This window comes from Corylus avellana, chromosome 2 (genome assembly GCF_965113065.1).
Source record: "Corylus avellana chromosome 2, dhCorAvel1.hap1.2, whole genome shotgun sequence".
Classification (NCBI taxonomy): Eukaryota; Viridiplantae; Streptophyta; class Magnoliopsida; order Fagales; family Betulaceae; genus Corylus; species Corylus avellana.
The window spans coordinates 45,195,389-45,217,856 of NC_142491.1; the positions used below are offsets into that span (position 1 = coordinate 45,195,389).

The 22,468-nt window shown below is 35.7% G+C and overlaps 3 protein-coding genes across 8 annotated transcripts; 1 reads left to right on the plus strand and 2 right to left on the minus strand.

Moving 5' to 3' along the window:
* Positions 1–605: 605 nt before the first annotated feature.
* NFD3 (Ribosomal L18p/L5e family protein) lies at positions 606–2,619 on the minus strand. Its single transcript, XM_059598248.2, has 2 exons — positions 2,346–2,619; positions 606–1,520 (listed from the first exon to the last, which is right to left on the minus strand). Exons 1-2 carry the CDS (start codon positions 2,527–2,529, stop codon positions 868–870), a joined length of 837 nt encoding a protein of 278 aa, XP_059454231.1. The 5' UTR covers positions 2,530–2,619; the 3' UTR covers positions 606–867.
* A 1,852-nt stretch (positions 2,620–4,471) lies between these two features.
* On the minus strand, positions 4,472–11,649 carry SR34A (SER/ARG-rich protein 34A). Of its 3 annotated transcripts, none has more exons than XM_059593210.2 (14): positions 11,451–11,649; positions 8,957–9,028; positions 8,687–8,810; positions 8,102–8,167; positions 7,942–8,016; positions 7,711–7,858; positions 7,527–7,573; positions 7,380–7,437; positions 6,666–6,715; positions 6,526–6,582; positions 5,707–5,822; positions 5,557–5,628; positions 5,426–5,462; positions 4,472–4,858 (listed from the first exon to the last, which is right to left on the minus strand). In XM_059593210.2, exons 3-14 carry the CDS (start codon positions 8,771–8,773, stop codon positions 4,838–4,840), a joined length of 834 nt encoding a protein of 277 aa, XP_059449193.2. In that variant the 5' UTR covers positions 8,774–8,810; positions 8,957–9,028; positions 11,451–11,649; the 3' UTR covers positions 4,472–4,837. The 3 variants fall into 3 exon arrangements, with proteins under 3 accessions (XP_059449193.2, XP_059449177.2, XP_059449185.2); XM_059593194.2 differs by having other exon boundaries at positions 8,957–9,222; XM_059593202.2 differs by lacking the exon at positions 8,957–9,028.
* A 1,217-nt stretch (positions 11,650–12,866) lies between these two features.
* On the plus strand, positions 12,867–22,468 carry LOC132166709 (Transducin/WD40 repeat-like superfamily protein). Of its 4 annotated transcripts, none has more exons than XM_059577581.2 (16): positions 12,867–13,125; positions 14,317–14,401; positions 14,659–14,761; positions 14,894–14,978; positions 15,737–15,823; positions 15,965–16,038; positions 16,275–16,374; positions 16,548–16,993; positions 18,327–18,408; positions 18,497–18,673; positions 18,746–18,799; positions 19,714–19,806; positions 19,879–19,956; positions 20,536–20,582; positions 20,943–21,653; positions 21,865–22,468. In XM_059577581.2, exons 1-16 carry the CDS (start codon positions 13,009–13,011, stop codon positions 22,229–22,231), a joined length of 2,706 nt encoding a protein of 901 aa, XP_059433564.2. In that variant the 5' UTR covers positions 12,867–13,008; the 3' UTR covers positions 22,232–22,468. The 4 variants fall into 4 exon arrangements, with proteins under 4 accessions (XP_059433564.2, XP_059433570.2, XP_059433578.2 ...); XM_059577587.2 differs by having other exon boundaries at positions 19,891–19,956; XM_059577595.2 differs by having other exon boundaries at positions 20,943–21,678; positions 21,865–21,985.

Sequence of the window (22,468 nt, forward strand, 5' to 3'; positions counted from 1 at the left end):
ATTCACCCACATTTCCTTGTTCAAGCAAGTTTTGGGTTGCACACCTACTTATTCGGGTAACTGAGTTTTATAACGATTCTTTTATATTTGTTACCCGAATTATTAATAATTCAAACAACAAATTGGGAGATTTGGATTTCCATGAAATATTAAATAAGAAAGATAAAGATAGCTTGACGCAAAGTATAGAAAACCGCAGTCACTGTTTTAACTACAGTCGACATAGTAAAGAAAATGTTGTGGGCAAGGATAATGGACATGAGTCTCATACTCCTGAGAGAGAGATTTCTCTGGTTTAGTTTCTTGAGACGCTCAATGCGTCCACCTCTTCCAATGAGACGCACAAAAATTGGAAGGAAAAGAATTCAAATGATAATCTTGGCAGAAACAAAGATTGTTCATTTCACCTCTTCCACACGAGTGGCATAACTCAGCAGCATAAATCATGACTCGTATCAAATCTACCGTGAAGCATAAACACTTCAGCAACAGAATTTACCGTATCTATGTTCTATCGAGACTTCAGAATCATTAAAGATTTTATCAGCAGGAAAGAGGAGTAACGTGATAGCATCCCAATAGAAGCTCCAACCACTATCAAAGAAGAAGAACAATCCTCCAGCACTAATATTGTCACAGAAAATTCTCATCAACCACATTATCATATGAGCAAGACAAATGACTTCAGGTAAACTAAACAGGTGATGTCAATTTTTCATCTAAATCAAAATGAAATCAATCTTGGAACAAAAGAAGTACATCCACGAGATATTGCATAAGTTTATTTGCACCACTAAGTTCAGCTAGTACTGGACAAATTCCTTATCCTAATGCTCTGTCAACATTCACCATCCAGACTACCACTGTCTAAATACGGCGCTTTTTTGGGAGCCGACAGCCATTATGAGGACGACGAGTTGTATCTTCAACGAATACAATTGGATTCTGATCCGCTCGAGAATTAGTGAATCCCTCTCTCCAGCTCATGATTGCTTGCCTTTTCTTTTTAAAATAAGTAAACCCTTTCACCTTCATTACAACTGATTTCAACCCCATACTTCGTGACATTCGTCCCACATGTTCCGAAGTTGCTTCAGCAGCATATCGAGACAGTTTAGCTCCCCCTTTCATTTCAGGCACACATCCTGCCGAGGCCTTGCATTTCGTGTTCCCTTTAGAATCCGTCACTGTAACAAAAGTATTGTTACGGAGCAGCTTTATGTGGACAATATCAGCATTTTGCTCTACATTGTATCGAGAATGTAGAGGACCCCCCATGAAGTCCTTCCCATCTCCCTCTATAATTCCCCTAACAAAGTTCATGGACCTAGAATTCCCCCCAGTATCAGTATTGTTTCCACTTGAAGAAAATATGCAGCTCCGAAAACTCAAAGCATAGGGAGCAGAGAAACTCTTTCTTGCATTCATCAAACCAAAACTCGGCCCAGAAATTCTGGCAAATCCTCCTCTTGCACAATTCTCACAAGAATGAGAACCACCACAAATACTCTTGACGGAACCTACGAAACCGAAAATGTTTACATCACTAACAAAAGTATTTAATATGGTTATTCAACTCACAGATGAAAAGTTTACCAATTACAGGTTGCTTTGCAAATCAAACTTGGTTCTCTTTTCATTAGCTAGTCAGACGAACATTTCTGGTCAAATTAGTTTAAAAAATTCAAACAAATCTGCCCTTTCTTGCTTATATCAACCACAGCAACTGCATCATATGATTAGTACTTTGTCTAACAGACTAAAAGGGCAGGTTCAAACGAACCCAGATCAGGGACTTTTACAGTCAAACGAAAAGTTGCAGCCATATACATAGACCTGAACTACGCTATTACATAGGCCTGAGTACAAAAACTAGTCCAAATAACATCCAAAAAGAAGACAAAAAGCCTCAAGTACAACATCGGACCAAATGCAGATCCCTACATTCTATAACTAATTAGGCCAAGTACAACATGACATTACCTCCACAACTAATTCCTCTACTTCTGACATTAAACTGAATGATCAAAGTCAAATTCTCCAAAACAATACCGATGCTATGAAGCTATAAAACCAAGCATATAACCAAGCCCGAGAGAAAGTTTAAATCAAATCCAAATATATTTTAGCGCATAGAGAGAGTAAAATTGTATCCCAAAAAAATAACAAAAGGATCTGAGGTTGATTCAAACTTTAGATTAAATCCATTTCTACAATTTCTCAGTAACCAAACAGCGCATAAACCCAAACGAAACCAACAGGACTAGGAGAGATCAACATATTCAGTCGTAAAAAAACGAATTCCCCGTCAAACCCAAAGGACGAAAAGTAGAGCGTAATCTCACCGTGTGCTACTCGTGGCGTATCTGTAGAGAATGGCTTGGCTTCTTCCAATCTCGGGGCAGCACTGAGCTGGCCAAAGCCGCCATAGCATCGTAGAAGCGATACGGGCTTGGCCCCAAAGAGAGAAATCAGAGAACGAACCGTAGCTCGGCTACGAATGGAAGAAGAGAGCGAATATCCGTACATTTCTCCACCACTTTCCTTCTTTCTAGGGTTTTAGGACCCTCTGTTCAGAGAACTTATCTTTTTCTTCGTACTCTCTTAAAGAGGACTTGTTTTGGTGTTCAATAATTTCTATGATTAATATTTTATTTTGGAGTATAGGAATATGAAAATGAAAAGTATAAGTGAAACCATAGGGAAAAAAAAAAATGTGCACATAAATATTAAAAACAAGGGTTTTTAGAAATATTAAAAAAAAAAAAAATCAACTTTTTATCTAGGGGCTGAAGAAGGATTACCAAGCATAAAAAAAAAGAAAATAGTATTTTGGTGGACATTAAATATTTAATTGATTCACTATTAAATTTACAATAAATAGACTGAAAAAGCAGTATGTTTGTTAAAAAAAAAAAAAAAAAAAATTGTATGTCTTTTATTTTATATTCTTAAAACAAAAATATTAACAAGCAATTCAAAATATAAAGTACTTTAAAAAAAATAGTTTTCACATTTACATCACATCAAAATACTTTTTCAAACAAGAAAGAAACTCCTCCAAAATATATATATATATATATATATATATATATCATTCACCAACATTCTCAAATTGTTATTACATAAATCTAAAATAAAAAATAAATTACAAAGTCGTTTTCTATAAGAAGTTATTTGCCCCGACCAATTATGATCAATTAGTGCATAACGTGATACATGGAGCTCAAAAAACTTATAAAGTTTGATTGCGTTTTGTACAAAATAAAACCAAACCATAACACCCTCAAATTTTTTATCCTAACAAGGAAAGAACACAGATTTTATAACTGCAAAAGGATTTTGAGAGAGATATAAGAAGACAGAATTTCAATGTGTTTTAAACTGGCCTGAAGTGGGTTATATATAGTGCCAATTTAGCAGAGTTTAATGTGAAACGTTAAGCTACATATACTCACACCAAAATTCAATATATACATTTACATATACAAATGTCGAGAATAAATCTCATTCAAATAAGCTACTAAATGAATAACTATATCCATCAAAATCTCCTTTAATGAGAAGTACAAATCCCAAGATTTTATAGGATTCTCTTTAGCTATGAACGCAAAGTTCTACAATAAATCAGCTACAATGCATCCGATAACGACCGATAATGCATCCGATAATGAGATATCTGCAAAATAGTTTTTGATGTATTTTTTCGTACAACCCTTGCCTTAGGCCTGCATTATTCGCTAAAATTGCACAAGATTAGAACCCCCTAGATTTTTATGCCCATTAGTGTCTCCCAGGCTCGTGGATAACAGATTGGCTGAGTCATAAATTTGCTATCGCTAGCAAAACTTGGGCCCTACAGCCATCTAAATATTTAGAGCCCCCAACCCCATGAAGAGAAACTGGAGAAAAAATAAATAAATACAAGGAATTGTGGAAGACTTTTAAGTTCCAGAGTAAACATAGCCAGAAGAAAAAAAAAATACTACAAATTTCTTCAAAATTTACTCTCCAATAATTTGTTACAATCTCATGAGATAGTGACACATTTCCCGAAACAATATATTACATAAAATTACAACACATCATTTGGTAAAAAGAATTTGAAAAGTGTAGCATTTGTCAAAAATAAAATAATACAAGACTTGGAAACATGAGGCTAGCTTGGGCCTTGCCAAATCAAAGGCACTTTGACGTGAGGTTCCTTTCTCCAATAGATAAAGAGTAAGAAACACACCCTCCCATGACCTTTATTTTTAATAGATGAGTGAAACAAGAACTACAACAGCAAACCGTTGCACCCTAAGAAAAGAGTAGTGCTAGGGCACACCGGCGTGAATGAACAAAAAAGCTGCAATCCATTCCACAGTCCCAAAAATGGAAGAAGCATGCAAAAAAGCTGCCAACAGTGCTTATTGTGGCAGGCAAGGTAAACGATACATATCTAAAGATCTTTTCAAGGGAAGAAAAATATCAAATGAAAAAAGGATGCACTTCATACAAATCATATGTTAAAATTCACCGAATATGCCACATCCTGCATTATTTAAAAAGACACATTTTTTACTTCAAAACCAAACAAAAGTGCAATGCATAATACGTAAAAAGTCACAAATCTCCAAGATAGTAGCCTCAGTTGCTACTCAACACACCTCGCAGACTGTAGCTTAAGTTAAAAGAAAAGGGGGATATAACCAATTTGAAGTGCTACATATTTCAAGACAAATCAAGTTGTTCACATTCCACCTATTAAGACCACTAAAAAATCTAATAATAGCTTTCCCCTCAAACTCTACCAAATGGGTCTGGATGAGTTTTGACATCGCTTGCATGGAAATCAGCCACTACCGGAACGTGCCTGAAAATAAATTAAGCTTACATAAGACATCCAGAATATTTCATTAAATTATTTTTCTATGATAAGGATGGTTCACAAAATGTGGCAATCTCTTTTTTTCCACTTTCCAATTACTAGGGAAGGTTAAGTATTTTGATGAGCAAGCATGAAGATGGGTCTTGGAACTTAGAATGAAGCACAGCACACAGAAACATCTTAAGAAATTGTCTATTTATCTTGTTCTATCCAAAACATGGTAAACAGATCATGTCACTATTTAAAAAAAAGAAAAGAAAAAAATGAACCAAGAATGACAAAAGCACTTCTGTCACAAGAGAACGGGAAAAATATAAGAAAGATAAGAAAGGAACTACTTATTTGAATGAAAGAAGGAAAAATTGAAAAAAGAAAAAAGAACTGATGATAAATGAGAATACATTTTTCATAAACTGGGGCTCCTAGACTCCCAGGGTAACCAATTTCTGATGTTACAAACATCTTCAGGCCTAAACATTAATGGGACATATATATCGGTCCCAATATGCATGCACACTACAATTTCATCATTCAATCCCAAAGTTCAATTACCTGGCGGGGTGATCCTGACCTTGATCTTGATCTTAGCCTGCGTATTTCAAAATTAATATCATTGATATAGGTAAGAAAACAGCACCAGAAAACCAAAGCATAAAAGAACCTGGGTAACAAAACCCAGATACCTGGAGGATTTGACGGGAGATGCAGATCTTGATCTTGACACTGATCTAGAAATAGACCGCTCCAATGATTTACTACAGAGAGAAACAGCATAGATTATCAGATATACTGATATAGGCACGAAAATGAAAAATGAAGGACAAAGTTAGTACCTGCGGTCCCTTCCGACACTTCTGCTTCTGCTTCGGCTTCGGCTGCGGCTGCGGCTGCGGCTGCGGCTGCGGCTTCTACTTCGGCTCCTTATAGGACTGCCCTCGTACTTCTTCACCTGCTCCAGTTGAAGTAGAAACAAACACCAGTAAAACATTTAAATTTTGGTCAACCCATAAGTATCAGCACTTCCATGTTTAAATATCCCTCTGCGCTCTCTAATGCATTATTACTTATCAAAAAAAAAGTATCCAACAGTCCGTACACCTCCCAACAGAACTTGGTATCTAGCATTCTTTTCCATTTTTTTTAAAGGTGTAGGATCTATTATTCAACTTGAAGTAAGAAGGGAGCATTTCTCAAGATTGCTCAGAAAAACTTCCCCTTGTCCTAGTAATTTCTTTAAAAAAATAAAATTTTAAATTTTTAAAAAAAAAACAGTAGCAAAGTATTAAAGACAATCGAAAAACTCATAAAAATATGAAGGATAAATTAATGGCAAGCTAACATTTTGGTCCTGACCTACTAGGTAGGTTCCAATTAAGCCTCTAGATTTAAGAGTTCTAATTTCACCCCTAAAAATGTATCAATTTTGAGCAATGTAGACCTGCCCAAATTGACAAATCATTGACTCTTGCGACAGCGTTTTAGTCTAATAGATGGAAGTACTTCGTTGAACAAAATCAAAATTTTCCAGAAAGAAATTTGAATGTTTTAACTTTTAGGAATCAAATTGGGACATACCTATCAGGGATCCAAAATATAGTTTAGCCTAATAATTATCCTACTAAATTATCAAAATGATAGAAAGAAAAGGTTACCCGGATATAAGCTCTTGCCCAAGGGTTTCTGAATTCAGTGTCATCAAGTTTCCGAATCTGAAAAGCCGACAACATATCAGCTGTCATATTATATTGAAGCACAATTACACCAAATCAAGTACTTTCGCTCAGCAACTTACAGCATATTTCATGTCATCATAATTATTGTAATCAACAACGCCAAATGTCCCTGGAGAGAGCATTTCAATACGGTTAGCAATTCAGAAATATATCATTAACCATGTCAATTCAGTGGGAGAATGAATGACATTGCTACCAGGCTTGCATGAGAAACTTTTAAGAAGTCAAATGTAATCATTTAATCAGTATCACGAAGAGTTTGTATCAGATAAATTATGCTTCAGCAATGGAAAATCAGTCACAACTATTGCTACCTTTTCATTTCCGCCCAAAAAAATTAGACAGATTTGATACAGGAAAATATATAATAATTAGAAGGTATAGATAAATATAGGCAACTTGAGGAGCTATACTCATAAATAAATATGCACCAGAAACCTCCAATATCCAGTTTTTGTGCTTTAGTTGCACTGACAGCTGAAAATGGCATCAACCCGCCAAACACAAACCATATTTCATAGGACACGAGTATTGATTTTTCTCAATAAATTATGAGCTGTGCTGATCTTTCCATTGCATTTCTCAACAAACATAACGAGGAAAGTCCCCAACGGTTTTTTTCCAATCTAAAGCAAATATGCATTCCCTTGCCTCCTCACAGAAAGAGGAAAAGAAAATGTCAAGCCAACTCGTGTAAACCAAGTATCAAATGAACATTGATTGCTAAGTATAATACCAAACAGTTAATGGACATATTTTACATAAATGCATACCTTCAGCATCACGAGATACCTCAGCAAAACATACATCACCAGCTTTTCGCATATGATCCTGAAACCAGTTTACAAAAAAGGTTGGCCATATAGCAGCATGGAAGAAAAAATTCTGCAAGATGCTTGTAAGTATAAAAATTTCCACACCTTCAAATCTTGCCAGGAAGCAGAAGAAGGGAGCCCACGAACAATAACTGTAAGCCAAACACAAATATGCATGAGCTATTAAAGTACAACTGAAACAAACTAAATGAAAAGATATCAATATTCTAACCAGTCTCCTAAACCCTTCTGGTAAAAAAAAAAAAAAAAAGTCTCCTAATTGATGCACCTCGATATTCAGAATGGCGTGAGATACCAAATCGGCTCCCACCACCCCCACCACCACCACCACCCCCACCCCCACCACCACCACCATAGCCACCACGACGATCACTTGAGGATGGCCCTCTACCACTACCACCATGGGCAAGTTCAACCTGCAAGAAAGAACGAATGAGAAATTAAGCAAATGAGAAAGCAAGCAAAGTACCCCGAAAAACTAATTGGTGACGCATATTACCCTTAAACGACAACCATCAAAGTTATAGCCGTCACGACCCCTAATTGCATCTTCCGCATCTCTAGCATTATCAAACTAATAACAAAATAAACAAAAAATAGTTGAAGATTGATATTATATTTTAAATAAATCCAAGCAAAAATCAATGTACAAAGAGTACCTCCACAAAACAATAACATGGAGGGCGAGGTGGAATCTTCAATTCAACATCTAATATACGGCCATACTGCAAAGGGAAAATCAACATCATAGAGGTAAGCCAGTACAATCAGTAAGCAGCCATACTTTAGCACACAGCCATGAAGAACCATAACCAATAACATATATTTAAATTGTTCCTTAAAAAATAAAAAAAATAAAAAAATAAAAAACATATTTTGGATCAAAGGCTAAAAATGGCCGACACAACCAAAATGGAGAGATTTACCACGAAAGCTCAAAAGCATAAGCATTCAGTTCTCTCTCAGTAATCAAAATCCTAAGATGGTACTAATTCTAACATATAAAAACATATGAACGTTATGCTAATGCTCCCACGCAGAAATTCAGAAACTAAAAAGGTTTCAAATCACAATGATTTTATGTATGGGAATTAATTTAACAGGAACGCCATCTAAATGGTTACTTCTGAAGCTTTATATGAGAAACATCAGAGGACACAGACAATTCACCCCAAAACTAATGAAGCATACACTCAATTACCCCCAAAAACTAATATCAAAAAAAAAAAAAAATCCAATCAAACCTTGTAGAATAGATCTTCAATTTCCCATTCTCTTATATCTGAGGGCAGGTTGCCAACATAAATTGTGCGAGAAAAACGACCACTCATATCTGACACCCGAAGATTGTATAGTCCAGATTACTTGCTGCATAGATAAATGAAATGTAACAAATAAAGAACCAATCTCTAAACTTCTATAAAGTCTTTCTATATTGTGATGTCCAAATATCATCAGCATGTACTCTGTTGATGATATAAAAAATAAAGCAAAACCAAAACAATGAAGCAAACCAAGAGAGCAATCCTCGAGGTGAGCCGTGCTCCACAAGCTCCATTGCTCATTTGCTCCAAGATGCTCCAATGCTATAATAATATTGAAATAAAATTTGATCTCCTCATCCTCTCCAGAATTTTAGCAGATGTATAGATCTTCTGAGATTGAGCAAGAATCTCCAATAATAATAAATAATACACATAACTCCACCCTGATTCTCCCACTCCCTCTCTATATCCCTATGTATGATTGCAATGCTCATATTTGTCCAAGCGCTTGTCATCTATCATAAAGAAAGCATTGGTGTCATGAGATCAAGTAAGATTGATATATATTCAGGATTTACCTTACTCAGCTCTCTTAACAGCATTGAAAAAACAACCCTGGAAAATACGTAATATAGCCCCTAGTTCACTTATTTTGGTTCAGTGCAACTTCATTTCCAGGGAAAAGAAATGGGAATAGATGTCTTCAGCCCCTCTCATGGAAAATTAATAACAGATATATGAACACTCAAATATTCATGGCAAGAGACCTGACTGATACCCATGTTTCAGTTTAACATAACTTTTCATAAAGTTGCAGCCAGGAAACGGGGAAGGCAAATGTCTTAAGCCACAAATAGAAGAAAAAAAAAATGCTATTCATGATGTGAATCCTTATTGAAACTCCAATTTCCAATTCATAACAAACAATATGGCTAAAGGTGATCTAAAGTCATTCCTTTTAACATACACAGAAAGGAATATAAACAAATACCCCTTGAGACAAGCAAACAACCTACATTAAGAAAAATCTTTGAAGTTCCATTCAAATAGTATACTTATCTAAGTCAGACAATCAATGTTGCAGTAAGAATTTAAAATTTCATAAGAGTCCATATATGAGTTGGAGTTTAGAATGGAACTAGTTCCATTTTGCTTCACACACTTTCTGGTATCACAAATTTGTCTTCTAAACTGGATTTATCTTAATGCAAAATGAATTCATCATCAAAATTAGAGTCCGCCCTAATAAATGCCAAAAATAATAATAATAATAATAAATAAAGAAGAAAGAATAATCGACACTGAAAAAGTGATATCATACGTAAAATGCAATTCATGAGGAACTTTATTTGCATTGTGCATGCGAACCTTGTGAAGAACCTTATTTTAGGACAGGGTCTTGATGACAGACTTCATTGCAAATCCAAGTGCCAATGGGAGAAACCCATGCATCCTCCTCAACATCCCTGACCCCATGACCCATGTCCTCCGTCCTACCAATCATCCATCACCCCATCCCACCCAGGGCACATTAACCTCATCAAAAACATAGATCCACCAACTTCTCTAGCAATCCAACCCCTCATCAACATTACCCTTTGGGGTGAGAATGATGCAGAGAAAGATGGGAGACGAGAGAAGAAGGTGAACCCTATGCATGTTGATGTTATAGAGGAAGACCCGAGGGCAGTTGAGGATCACCCCCAAGATGTTCATTACATGCACCTAAGTTCATAGGGCTAAGAGCTCCAATTAATTTTACAAATATTTAATCATGCAGCTAAAGATATATATATCAAGCATCTTCATTCCATTACAGAACTATTTTCTGTTTAGGAAATTTCTCCATCAAAGCAAACATAGCTTCAGCATTTATCAACGAGTCATTCACAAAATCTCATCCACTCACAAGAGTCCAAGTATTTCTACCATTGGACAGAGTAAGAAAGAATTGTAGTTGAGTAAATCACCACAGTGTGCTGTCAAATCCCATTTCGGTGTAGCAAACCTCCACCACAACTCGATTACAGATACCAAATTTCCAGTTAATATATCAACTAATATCAATTTTAACACACCCCGCAACTCAAAACCCTAAATAAACACATACATAAAAGAAACATGCTTGCACACACACCACATACATTGTTAAAGTGTTTGATTAAATAATTAAATTTACATTTGCCTATCAACTTAAAAGAAACATGCTTGCACACACACCACATACATTGTTAAAATGTTTGATTAAATAATTAAATTTACATTTTCCTATCAACTTAAGCTTTTGGGACAAGTAATGATTTAACATGGTATCAGAGCTAGAGGTCTTGAATTCGAACCCTAACTCTGTCAATTTACTCCCTATTTAAATGAAATATTTTAAGTTTAAGCTTTTGGGACAAGTGGTCATTTTATTGCATTCAATATGTTTATCGCGTAGCTCAAGCAGTACCCATATTAAGAACGGTTAATTATACGAGCTTCGAAGCTTATATTTTCACATACTATCAAAATCAACACAAAACCGACAAATCAAAGCCTAAATTCTCTTAAATTGTTATCTATATATATATGCTCGCACAGAGGGAAACCTCCGTCAGCACGACATCGAAGATCCGAGCAACTCAACCAAACCCATTTAGAAAATGGGTTAAAAAATAATAACATCAAATTTAGCTCATAAACAACCACATCAAAACCCTAAATGAACGCAGTGCATGAAAAGATTCGCTGAGAACAATACCGAAGATCTGAGAGCTCGGGAAAAGGGCTGCGACGACGACCAACGACACGTATCCCTTCGCGTAGCGAGCAAGGACTGGAGCAAGGGAGCTAGGGTTTTGTGGCTCTGGTCTTCGTTTGCTGCGACGTCAGATTGGGACCAGACGGTCGAGGGGAAAACGGAAAGGATTTATGTGTGCGATTGGGTTGTGATACAGTTGTACCATGAGTCGGGGTCTACGTCTGGGTACTACTGGATCGGATCTCCTAAATGATCCACTGCTTCTGTGGGTTTGGGCTTCGCAACGAGGGTTTATGCAGGCCTTTTGCCTTTTGGAACAGAAAGGAGAAAATTTTCTTAGAAATTGAATTATTTAAAATGCCCCTAATCTACTAGCCAATTGCAAGTTGGCCCTCCAATGTTCAAAATATAATAAGGTAGTTCTACGAAGTTTCAAAAAATGTCAAATTGGCCACTCTGTTAGTCAGTACCGTCAAATTGGATAAAAAATGCAATATGACATCATTTTTTTAAGGTTAAGTTACTAAATGCCCTTTTGGGAAAGAAAAGAAATCAATTTAAAAAATACCTCCCAAAACGGCGTTGTTTGGCTTGAGAAAAAATTAATTAAAAAAGCCCCTCGCCTCCCCCCCATAAGCCATGGGGGTGGCCGGCAAGCCACCCCCTAAACCACCCCTTCTAAATTTTTTTTAAAATTATTATTATTTTTTTTTCTGAAGCCAAATGACTTCATTTTGAGGGGCATTTTTTAAATTGATTTTTGTTATTTGGTAAAATGGCATTTTAGTAACTTAACGTCAAAAATGAAATGGCAAATTTGACATTTTTTGGAATTTCGTAGGGCTACTTTATTACATTTTAAACATTGAAGGGCTAACCTGCAATTGGCTAGTAGTTTGGAAGGCTATTTTATATTTTTTTCCAAAAAATAATCTTACAAATTAATTTAAAACATTTTTAATGGTAATTTTAAAGTTAAAAATGAGATAAAATGATTATATATAATATTATTCTTAGAAATATATATTACTTTTAAAGATTGATCCGTAAGAATTTCTTACAACTTAATTTATAAAAAAATATTTATTTTGAATGAAATTGGTGTTTCTCTTATCGAGTTCTTTGTTTTAATGGGTATTTTTTTTTATATGTCTGCATAAGGGGAAGAAAAAGGAAGAGGATAATTTAAACTAGTGACATTTACATCATGAAACGTGGTTTTCAGCCAATTAAAAGTACGAGGGACAAAAATTTCTATAAACTAGTCTTGAAAATCACAAATTTTGTATATACTTTTTTAATAATATGCACACTAGTCCGTTTGTAAATCATTTCTTTCCACTATAGTATTAAAAAAAAAAAAAAAAAAAAAGGCGAAAGGTGGTGAAGAATTGAAAATCTAACCAATTTCCCAACCCCACAGGGTTCGAACTAGGGTTTCGGATCTCCCACGGTAGTGACCTCCTTTTCTTTGTCCTCAATTGCCCAAGTCCCAACTTTCCCTCCAAACTCCAAACTCACTGTCCGACCTCTACAGCAGCAAGCAACAACAACGACAATGGCCTCGCGCTTCCAAGCCGTGGCGCTGGTGGCCTCGCCCTCCTACTCAAACGCCATCGCCTGGTCCGACGAGAACCTCATCGCAGTCGCCTCCGGTCACCTCGTCACCATCCTGGTAATTCAACCCACCACGTTGTTGTGCTGAGAAAGTCTTACAAATTTGTGTGACTATTGCATTGAACACTTCTTTATAGTAATTTAGATTGTTTTATAGTGAGTTTTAAAAAAAAAGTCGAACTTTTGCTGTTTCTGCTTCATCATTTGGTGATTTTTTCTTTCTTTCTTTCTTTTACTCGTTATGATTAGTTGATAAAAGAGGAGCCGAGGAGGATTTATTTATAAACTCGGTGAATTTATAATGATATGCTTTCGGGGAAGATTATCATCCTCAGAGATTCGTGCAAATTATGTACTTTTTTTGGGGGGGGATGAATGAGAATCTATTATAAACCAAATCAAAACTCTGTACAGACTCGAAAACCAGTAAACTGGATCAACAAGACTAAGAAACAAGCTTCAAAGCCAAACCAATTCAAACTATCATCTCACTAAACAGACTCCTTTAAACTAGACTACAGACTATAGAAAGCTAAATCAGAAATCTTTTGTGTACCCTGTCTTCTGCACAAACGCTCATTTCCCACCGTCCTATTGAAATTGTGTTTACTCATCATACGGGATCGAATCTCCCATTTAATTTGCTGTACAACCTGTTCCTATGTTTTGGGATGAGAACCGTGCTTTATCTCATTTCTATACCGCGAAATATTGTATACCGTGGATCCAATAGCAAGTTTGCACAAATTAGCTCTCATTTTCTTATTGTTCCACTGCCTCAAACCCTCAAGAATCACCTCATCCCAGAGAAGGAGAGGATTTTCAACTTCACATAGCCTCATAACATCCCTCCAGATTCTACGGCTATAACTGTATCTGAAAAACAGATGCTCATGATCCTCCACACCAAACCTACAAAACCAACAATTAACCACACCCTGATACCCCCCATATGAGGAGTTTATCCCTTGCTGTCAGAGCATTTTTGAGAGCTAGCCGCAAACTGAAAGAGTGTTTAAGATGGATAGAGAGAACCAGACCACAAATTATGTACTTCGTATTTGTACACATGCACTTTTCTGATTAAAGGTTTGAAATTTCCTCAAACCTCACGGCAGAATACTTATTCAGACTAATGGGTCTGTAAAGAATCAAGATTACCCTGTTAAATTGTTGGAGGAACTAGCTTTTTATTGAAAATAAACATAGACTCCTCCACATTTGATTATATGTATTTGTTCATTCTCAGAATCCAGCATTGCCTTTTGGACCACGAGGCCTTATCACGATCCCCACTGGTGAACCTTTTCCAATTGGTGTTGTAGATAGAAAAGGTAAGTGTGTATTGTTTGAGCAGTAATCCGTACTTCATGATCACTTCTTGGGAATGTTAAAATTTAATGGGCGCCATTGATTCACCTTTTCAAATTTGTGCTTGTCAAGGTTTAAAATGAGGATAACACCTCAGGAAAGTTTTGAAAGGCCTACCACACACAAACTTTTTCAATGTGTGCTGGCATATTATGTCAAGCAGTTTCAGTTTTTCATTGTTAACTTATGGTTTACGTTTTATGGTTTGAAATATTCACAGATTTACTCTCTGACTGCTTGTTGCCCACCTGTTTATCCCGAGATCGTCGACCCTGTGTTAGATCAATATCATGGTCCCCACTTGGAATGGCTCCTAACTCAGGGTATGAAATTAAGTTTCATCCAAGTGTATAATGAAATTTCCCTTTTTTATTTCTCCCATATGCTGTTAACTTATTGGATGACTAGAACATCTTATAAAACTTAATTGTGTTTTGCAAGTTGACTTGGTACAGATGCTTGCTGGCTGTTTGTACAACAGAAGGACGTGTGAAACTTTATCGTCCACCATTTTGTGACTTTGGTGCTGAATGGATAGAGGTATGCATTAGCGAAGCACTGCTTGATGCTAATATTGAGATTGATAGTAAACATTTTTATCACTTGTGGTTAAAGGATTCTTGGCTTCTGGAGCCATAGGAGATTGAAATATTTCAGTTTCAAATGTAGAAATTCTTCATTATGAAATATAAATGGCATCATTACCCAAACCCTCCAACTTGGAACAATAAATGTTTACTCGACTTAACCAATTCTAGGTAAATTCTCCCATTTCATATGATGCATGTAGGAAAACAACCATAAAAGTTTAAAAGAGAAACAATTTGGTTTTACAATGTTTGTAAATGCTTCTTCTTAGATTGATCTTTCCTGGTTACTTGAGTCACAATTTGCCCCATTTCAAATGATGTTTGAAAGGAAAAAAATCATAAATAAGTTTAAAGAATGTGGTGCACTCATTGACCGCTTTAATGCTCTCTCTCTCTATATATATATATACACTTTATTATTCTTCATTGGAATTGGAAAGTACAAACTTTCATTCTGTATTTTGTGAAACTTCTTGCTGTGTTTTCCTTTCTCTCTCCCACTTGATCTGTATATTTAGCTGTTGCTCATATTCATTAACTCTTGTGCAGAACAGTCCATAAATATGTATGCATATGTATTTATGTATGTTTTTCATATTTTTAAGGCAATTAATAGAAATTAACTTGTTTTTTCGTTAAATTCATTATTCATTTCTATATGCAATAATTAATTGCATGCACAATTTCTCTTCTGCTGACCTTCTTCAGGTTATGGATATATCAGATAGGCTTTATGATTATCTTGCAAGTATCGACTTTCGAGACTTAAATGTGTCTTGTCGAGAATATTCTGATGTAAGTTCTTTCACCTACTGATTCAGGTGGATGGAATTTTCTTTGCTAACACATGCCACACGATGCTGTGTCTTTCTGACATATAGCTTAATCAGTCATATATTCTGCTTCATTATTTGTGTTATCTGTGAGTACAAGCAGGCAACAGAACATAGATGTGCACAGGATTTATCAAACATTAATTCAAGAAAAGAAAAGCGTAAGAGAAGAAAAAGGTATGTATATGGTATAATATGAATAACTCATTCTTTATCTTTAAATGATCAATTAGACAATTTTCTAGTATAGGGAGAACTTTTGTTTTCTTTACATGGTCTCTTTTGAGTAGGTTGCAAAACTGCATTTATATATATCGTCATATTCAAGGCCTACATGTTTAAATATGTTTGTTTTGCAAGTCCTTGTAATCATTTTATTTCAACTTATCTTTATTTTGATAAATGGGCTGCAGCAATGAGGGCGCTGAAACTATTTGCAACCAATTACCATGTTCAAGGAAAATTAAGGATTCCAATGCTAGCTCTGGCCCTGAGGGACAAGGGTTGGAAACGGTATGGCTTTTCTTACTTACCCGCCTGCTTTTTTTTCTTTTTCTTTTTTTTTCAGCTTGAATTTAATGTCATTCTAACAATTTGTGTGCTTGGAACATTGGTCTTTCTTAACCTACATAAGTATTAAGTTCTATTTTAAGCATTAATTTTGTTTATTGTTACTCAATTTTCAGGTGTCTGAGATGAATTCCAACCAGAATTTACATCATTTTGATCTTGTTTCAAAATCTAATGCAAAAGCTCTAATTAAGATATCAGAAAAGTGCACACTCCCACAGATAACTGCAAATCAATACGCTTCGCGCAGTGCAATGCTGTGGTCACTTGCTGTTGCCTGGTCGCCGTTGCTGCAGTTATCATCTAAACTCTGTTCAGTCCCTCAGACTGGTTCATCTTTTTCTCTACTTGCACTAGGTAGCAGATCTGGTATTATTTCATTATGGAAAATTTATGTACCAGAATGTTACTCTGTTGAGCATAGTGGGGTCCCCACTACTGCAACCATTGTTGGGCTCCTTCAGGCACACAATTCGTGGATCACGTCAATCAGTTGGGCTTTGTGTGCTTCTGATTCTTCGAGTCCTCAGGTTTTATTGGTTTCCGGGAGTTCTGATGGGAGGTGAGTGAGGTATGTGAATATATTATTATCATTTTCACTAGTTTACTTGTGCTATAGATGTATTATTTGTTTTTAAATAATTTTTTTTGTGAATGGACATCGAAGATGCTCCTTTTTGTGCTTCATCTCTTGATGTACAGTTGAAATGTTTTGCAAAATCTCTCTCCCCCTCCCCCCCAAAATGAATTGCATGCGATGCTTTTGGTTTGATGGTGTTATCTGTTTGTTTAAAATGCCAGACATGTGAGAAAAAGTTGTCTCTCTATCTCGTTGCTTAATATGATTATCTATGTCTTTTGTCTTGGTACATCTATAATATTATTATAAATTGGTGTTGCATGTGTAAAAGTAGCGGCGAATCTGTGGATCACTTGTTGCTCCATTGCTCTTTAGCAAAAGAATTATGGTCTTAGTTTTTATTGCTCTTGGGGATCAATTGGTAATGCCAAAGAGGGTGATATGTGTTCTTTAGTTGGCAACAACTGTTTGGTCAGTATAAAAAGAGCTTTGTTTGGAAGGCTTCTCCACTTTTCCTTATGTGGACAATTTGGAGAAAAAGGAATAATCATTTTTTGGAGCATTAAAAAAGTTGTTATTGACCTTAAGTATTCTTTCTTTCATTCTTTGTATGAATGGTCTGTCACCATTGGACGAGTTTATTTTCCTTATTTTGCATTTGTAGATTACATTAATCTTAGAGTGTAATTTTTTTGGTTAGGGCCGTAGATGGATCAAGATGTTCATGAATATCTTGAGCTCAGCTTGTATAAGCTTGACTCGAGTTCAGTTTGGTCAATAAATGAGTTGAGCTCGAACAATAATTATTGCTCGAATATTAAATGATCTGAACTCAGATAAACTCAGTTTGGCTCGGTTTAAGTTCATGAACAATGCTCGTATAAACCCAACTCAGCTCATTAAGCTTGTTTAAAGCTTCTCTCTCTGTGTGTGTGTATAGAATATTAAAGAAAGTACTAGTATATTTCTAAATATGTCAACTTCTGTCATACATTTTCCTATGCATACCTTTGTCAAAACTTGGTTAGAGTCAAGCATTTTGGATTCTTTATTGCAAGTTCTTGTTCACCAAAGAATGATATAATTACTTTCTGGGATAAAATAAAGCTATTCATAAATGTTCAGCTCTAACCTGATGCCTGGATGTTGAAAAATGCATTCTTATCTTTGATTGTTCAAATGGTTCTTGCCTTCCTTACAGTATTTGAATTTTCCAGTATGAAAGCACTTTAAATTATTTCTGAAAGAAATAATAAGTAATAAATGGAAAATGGTTTCTAATTTTTGTCATTTTGTTCCTTCACTACTCTTTCAGTGTAAGGATATGGCTTGGGAATAGTGAGGAATTGCTGAACTCATCAGAAGTTAATTTGACTCCCCTTTTACTATTGAAGAAGGTAGCTCTCACTTTTGGAAGTACCTTTTTTCTACATAGGTTTTACATTAGTGAATTAAATCTATCCTGATTTTTGAACTTCTGTATAGGTTATAGTTGCTGATAGTGTCCCCATCTCTGTACTTTCACTTTGGATGCCTGCAAAGTCCCTGCATAAAATGCTCTTGGCAGTTGGCAAAGGATCCGGATCTTTTGAAGTTTGGAATTGTGACATATCTAGCAATAGATTTGATATAGTTGGCTCATACGATGCTCATGACCATGTTGTAAGTATCTTCTTCTTGATTAATCTTTAGCTACATCCCAATGTTAATTTATTAAACAATGAATTCTCTCAGGTTACAGGCTTAGCTTGGGCATTTGATGGATCTTGTTTGTACAGCTGCAGCCAGGTATTGCACTTCATGAACTTCAATTGCATGATATATTATAAGTGAACTAACTAGTTTATTTGATATTCCATTTGTGCGTCATTTTTCCAATGTTGTAGCACTGAATCAGATTTTGGTGGAAGTTACTTGTCAAATTCTACTTACAAGTGTTATCTGCAATCTTCTGCCTATAATATTTTGTTGTGTTATGTTCTATCAATAAGTTAATAGAGTAATAATTTATCTACAACTGACTATTTGTCTATATTTTTAATCTTTGCTTGTAATGGTTTGCAACAAGACGTTAGTTGTTTGGCAAAATCAGATTGAAGAAGCAGTATTTGATACTAACACCAAGCAGAACTGAAAAGTTGTTTATTCTATTGTCTTCACATATTCCCAAATGGGATAATGAATTAGATCCCATTAAAAGGCTAAATATACAGGGTTCTCATCATGAGAAAGATTTCTTAATAAGCTAAACAGAAAGCATGGAACAGAGAATTTACATAAACTTGTGAATGAAGAGGAATATGCTTACTCTTTGCTACTTGAACTGGTCCTAAATACCTTATATCATCTTCAGGATGTTTAGGGGGTTGACCTTTTGTTTTAGCAAAAATTAAAATCAATTTTACAAAGATTATTGCTCCACTTCATAAATAACTTGGAAACAGTGAGGTGACATATCCTATACCTATATAGATATTATGAGGTTTTACATGACCCAACTAAATTGAGCATATAACTCTAGGGATATGTTAGCTCAATATTATTTCAAAGTACATGTGGACCGTAAGTAAATATGGTGTTGCTATTATTTCTCTTTCCGTTCTTCCTGGCAATAGCATATTTATGCGCACTTTTTACTGCCGCTGATCGTGTCCTAATCGTTCATACGTAATTTGACAACAATGTGTTTTAAATAATGGTAGGACAATTTTATGCGCAGCTGGATTTTACATGGGAGTTCCCTCTGTGAAGTACCCATCCCTGCAAATACTCCCCATTTGAGGAGCTCAACTGATGTATGCGTTACCTTTTTTAGGTCTCCTTTATTTTTTCTATTTGTTTTCATTCAGTTTTTACAAAATGTGAAGAACTCTTTGCAGCTTCCAGATGCATTTATTTCATGCATTGGTTTGGCGGTGTCCCCTGGAAATCTCGTGGTTGCTGTGGTATGATGTTTTCCCCCCCTCTATGTTTCTCATTATTTGCTGTTTATGCTGTTAATTTCTAATCTTTGCATGTTCTAGCTAAATAGTCCTTTTTAATCAAAGTTATCTCGATGTTTTCAACAAATCTAGATAAATACTTTTAAGCATCTCTCAGTGCCCATGTTTTTCTTTATTGTTCTTTTGCATTGACATTCCTTGTTCTGTTGAACTGTTTAAGCTTATGCAGAGGCATAAAAGGTTTTACTTTTACAAGAACATATTAGTGTGACTCCTTTCTTGTTGTTTACTCATCTAGGAGAGATCTATTTATTAATCAAATTTAGTTGCATTTGCTTTAAAGAGCCAAAATTAGCCATCTTTAGTATCCCATTGTAACTATGGGAGGATGAAGGGGAGGCAGGAGATAAATAGATTGGGTATTAGATTTACTTCTTGTAGTTTTTTTTTTTTTTTTTTTGTGTGTGTGTGTGTGTGTTTTGATTATCTAATAATAGTCAGTAATAATAATTGTGATGATGAAGATATAAGTTTTTACATACCACATATCAAAGAGCAAACATTTGTGCTTAATCTTCTCAGGTACGCAATTTGGATCTTGAACTATTGAATCCAATGTACCAGGCAAGGTAAGACTTCTCATGTTAAGTGCTATGTCTGAGCTACCTTTCTTGTTGTGTGTTTGCAGGCACAGTCACACACGTGTGTTTAAATTTGATTAGTTAAAATTTAAAAGTAAGATTGTGGAAGGTTTAAGAATAAGGACAAAAGATATTCATAAAACAAAAAACAAAAAAGCAATAAGGACAAAAAATATAAGGGGAAAAAAGGAGCAAAAAATCAACTCAATGCAAAAGAGCCTTATTTTCCCAACTTTAAGAAGCAATATAATGTGAAAAGGGATAAGCTCAATGAAGTTTCTTTAGTAAATGAAAATAATAAAAAAAAATACACATTTGGAAATTGACATGTTCTACAAACTTTCTCAGGGCTCAAAAGGCAGTTGTTGAGTTTTACTGGATTTGTGGGCAACAACTGGATCTCTTGTCAAACGCTTCCCCTCCATTTTATGTTGAAGAATTCCCTGGATTTCCTGAGAAGGAATTGACTAGTTGGGAGTCCAATATTCTTTGGTCGTTGAAACAATATGAGCATTTGGATAAGCCTCTGGTTGTTTGGGATATCATAGCAGCATTATTGGCTTTCAAGCAAACTGCATCTAAGTTTGTCGAACATATAATGCTTAAATGGCTCTCATTTGCATTTATGGGGTCCAATGCTGACCTCTCTGCTGAAAAGATTTTGCTACATGCCTCTAGAAGTTTATCAAAGATCAATTCTCGTCAGCTGCACCTCCTAAATATTTTATGTAGGCGCGTAATGCTATCGGAGCTGAAGGCCGATCAAATAAACAGCAAATTACAGAACTTGGGAGGATTATGTGGTGCTGAAGGGGGGCAACTGACTACGTGGATGGAGCTACTTTTCAGCAGTGAAAGAGAACTCCGTGAGAGGCTTGTGGGTTTTAGTTTTTCTGCTTTTAAAAATGTTATCTCCCATTCAGCCACAACTGCTTCCCGATCTGGATATTGGTATCCTGATGGATTGGCACAAATGGAGCAGTGGGTTGCTCTTAATCGTGAACATGTATGCAATGAACTAAAAGTCCTTGTGTCAGAAGTTGGACTGCGTGAGAGGAGGTACACCTCACCTCTATCCTATATGGTGCAAATTTCTTCCCCTGATTTATTTGATGTGGTTATTTATGATAGTTCAATTGCTCTGATAAACAAAATACTTTTTCAAATGCTGTATAAAACATAATCAAATGACTCAAGTCCTTGTTCACTGTATATGAATTATGCTGGTCATCATGTCATTTACTTTTCCTCTGAACAAACTCCAATGCAGGGAATGTATAGCAGCAGAGCAATGTAGCTATTGTTCCGCACCAGTGCCATATGAATCACCAGAAGTTGGCTTTTGCCAAGGTGTAGAGTGCAATAGTGACATTGGTCAGAGCCACAGACTCCCAAGGTGTGCGGTTTCTATGCAGGTTTGCCCTACTACTACCTTATGGTTTTGTATATGTTGTAATAGATGGGCTTGGAGACTGGCACCGGAGCCGCTTTTTTCGAGGTCCGAATGTCATTTAGATTTCAAATCTTCAGCCAAATCATCTGTTTTCAAAGTATCCTCAAAACCTTTGTGCCCCTTCTGTGGGATACTGCTACAGAGACTGCAGCCAGACTTTCTACTTTCTGCATCACCCGTGTAAAAAGAATGTTTCCATGTGTTTATCTTGTTGTATTAATGATTGTAAAAACCGTTTTGCTGTGATTCTATCTGAAGGAATGGCGTTGGCCAACTGCGTGCGTGCAGTAGCCTAGGGCTTGGGAGAATAGATTATTAAGTAGCATCTGGGTAACAATAGGCTCCAAAGTTGTATATCGCAAACACTTTAGCCTAAAGATGTACATGTACAAAATAAATTGATGCAGCATTCTGCTTGAAA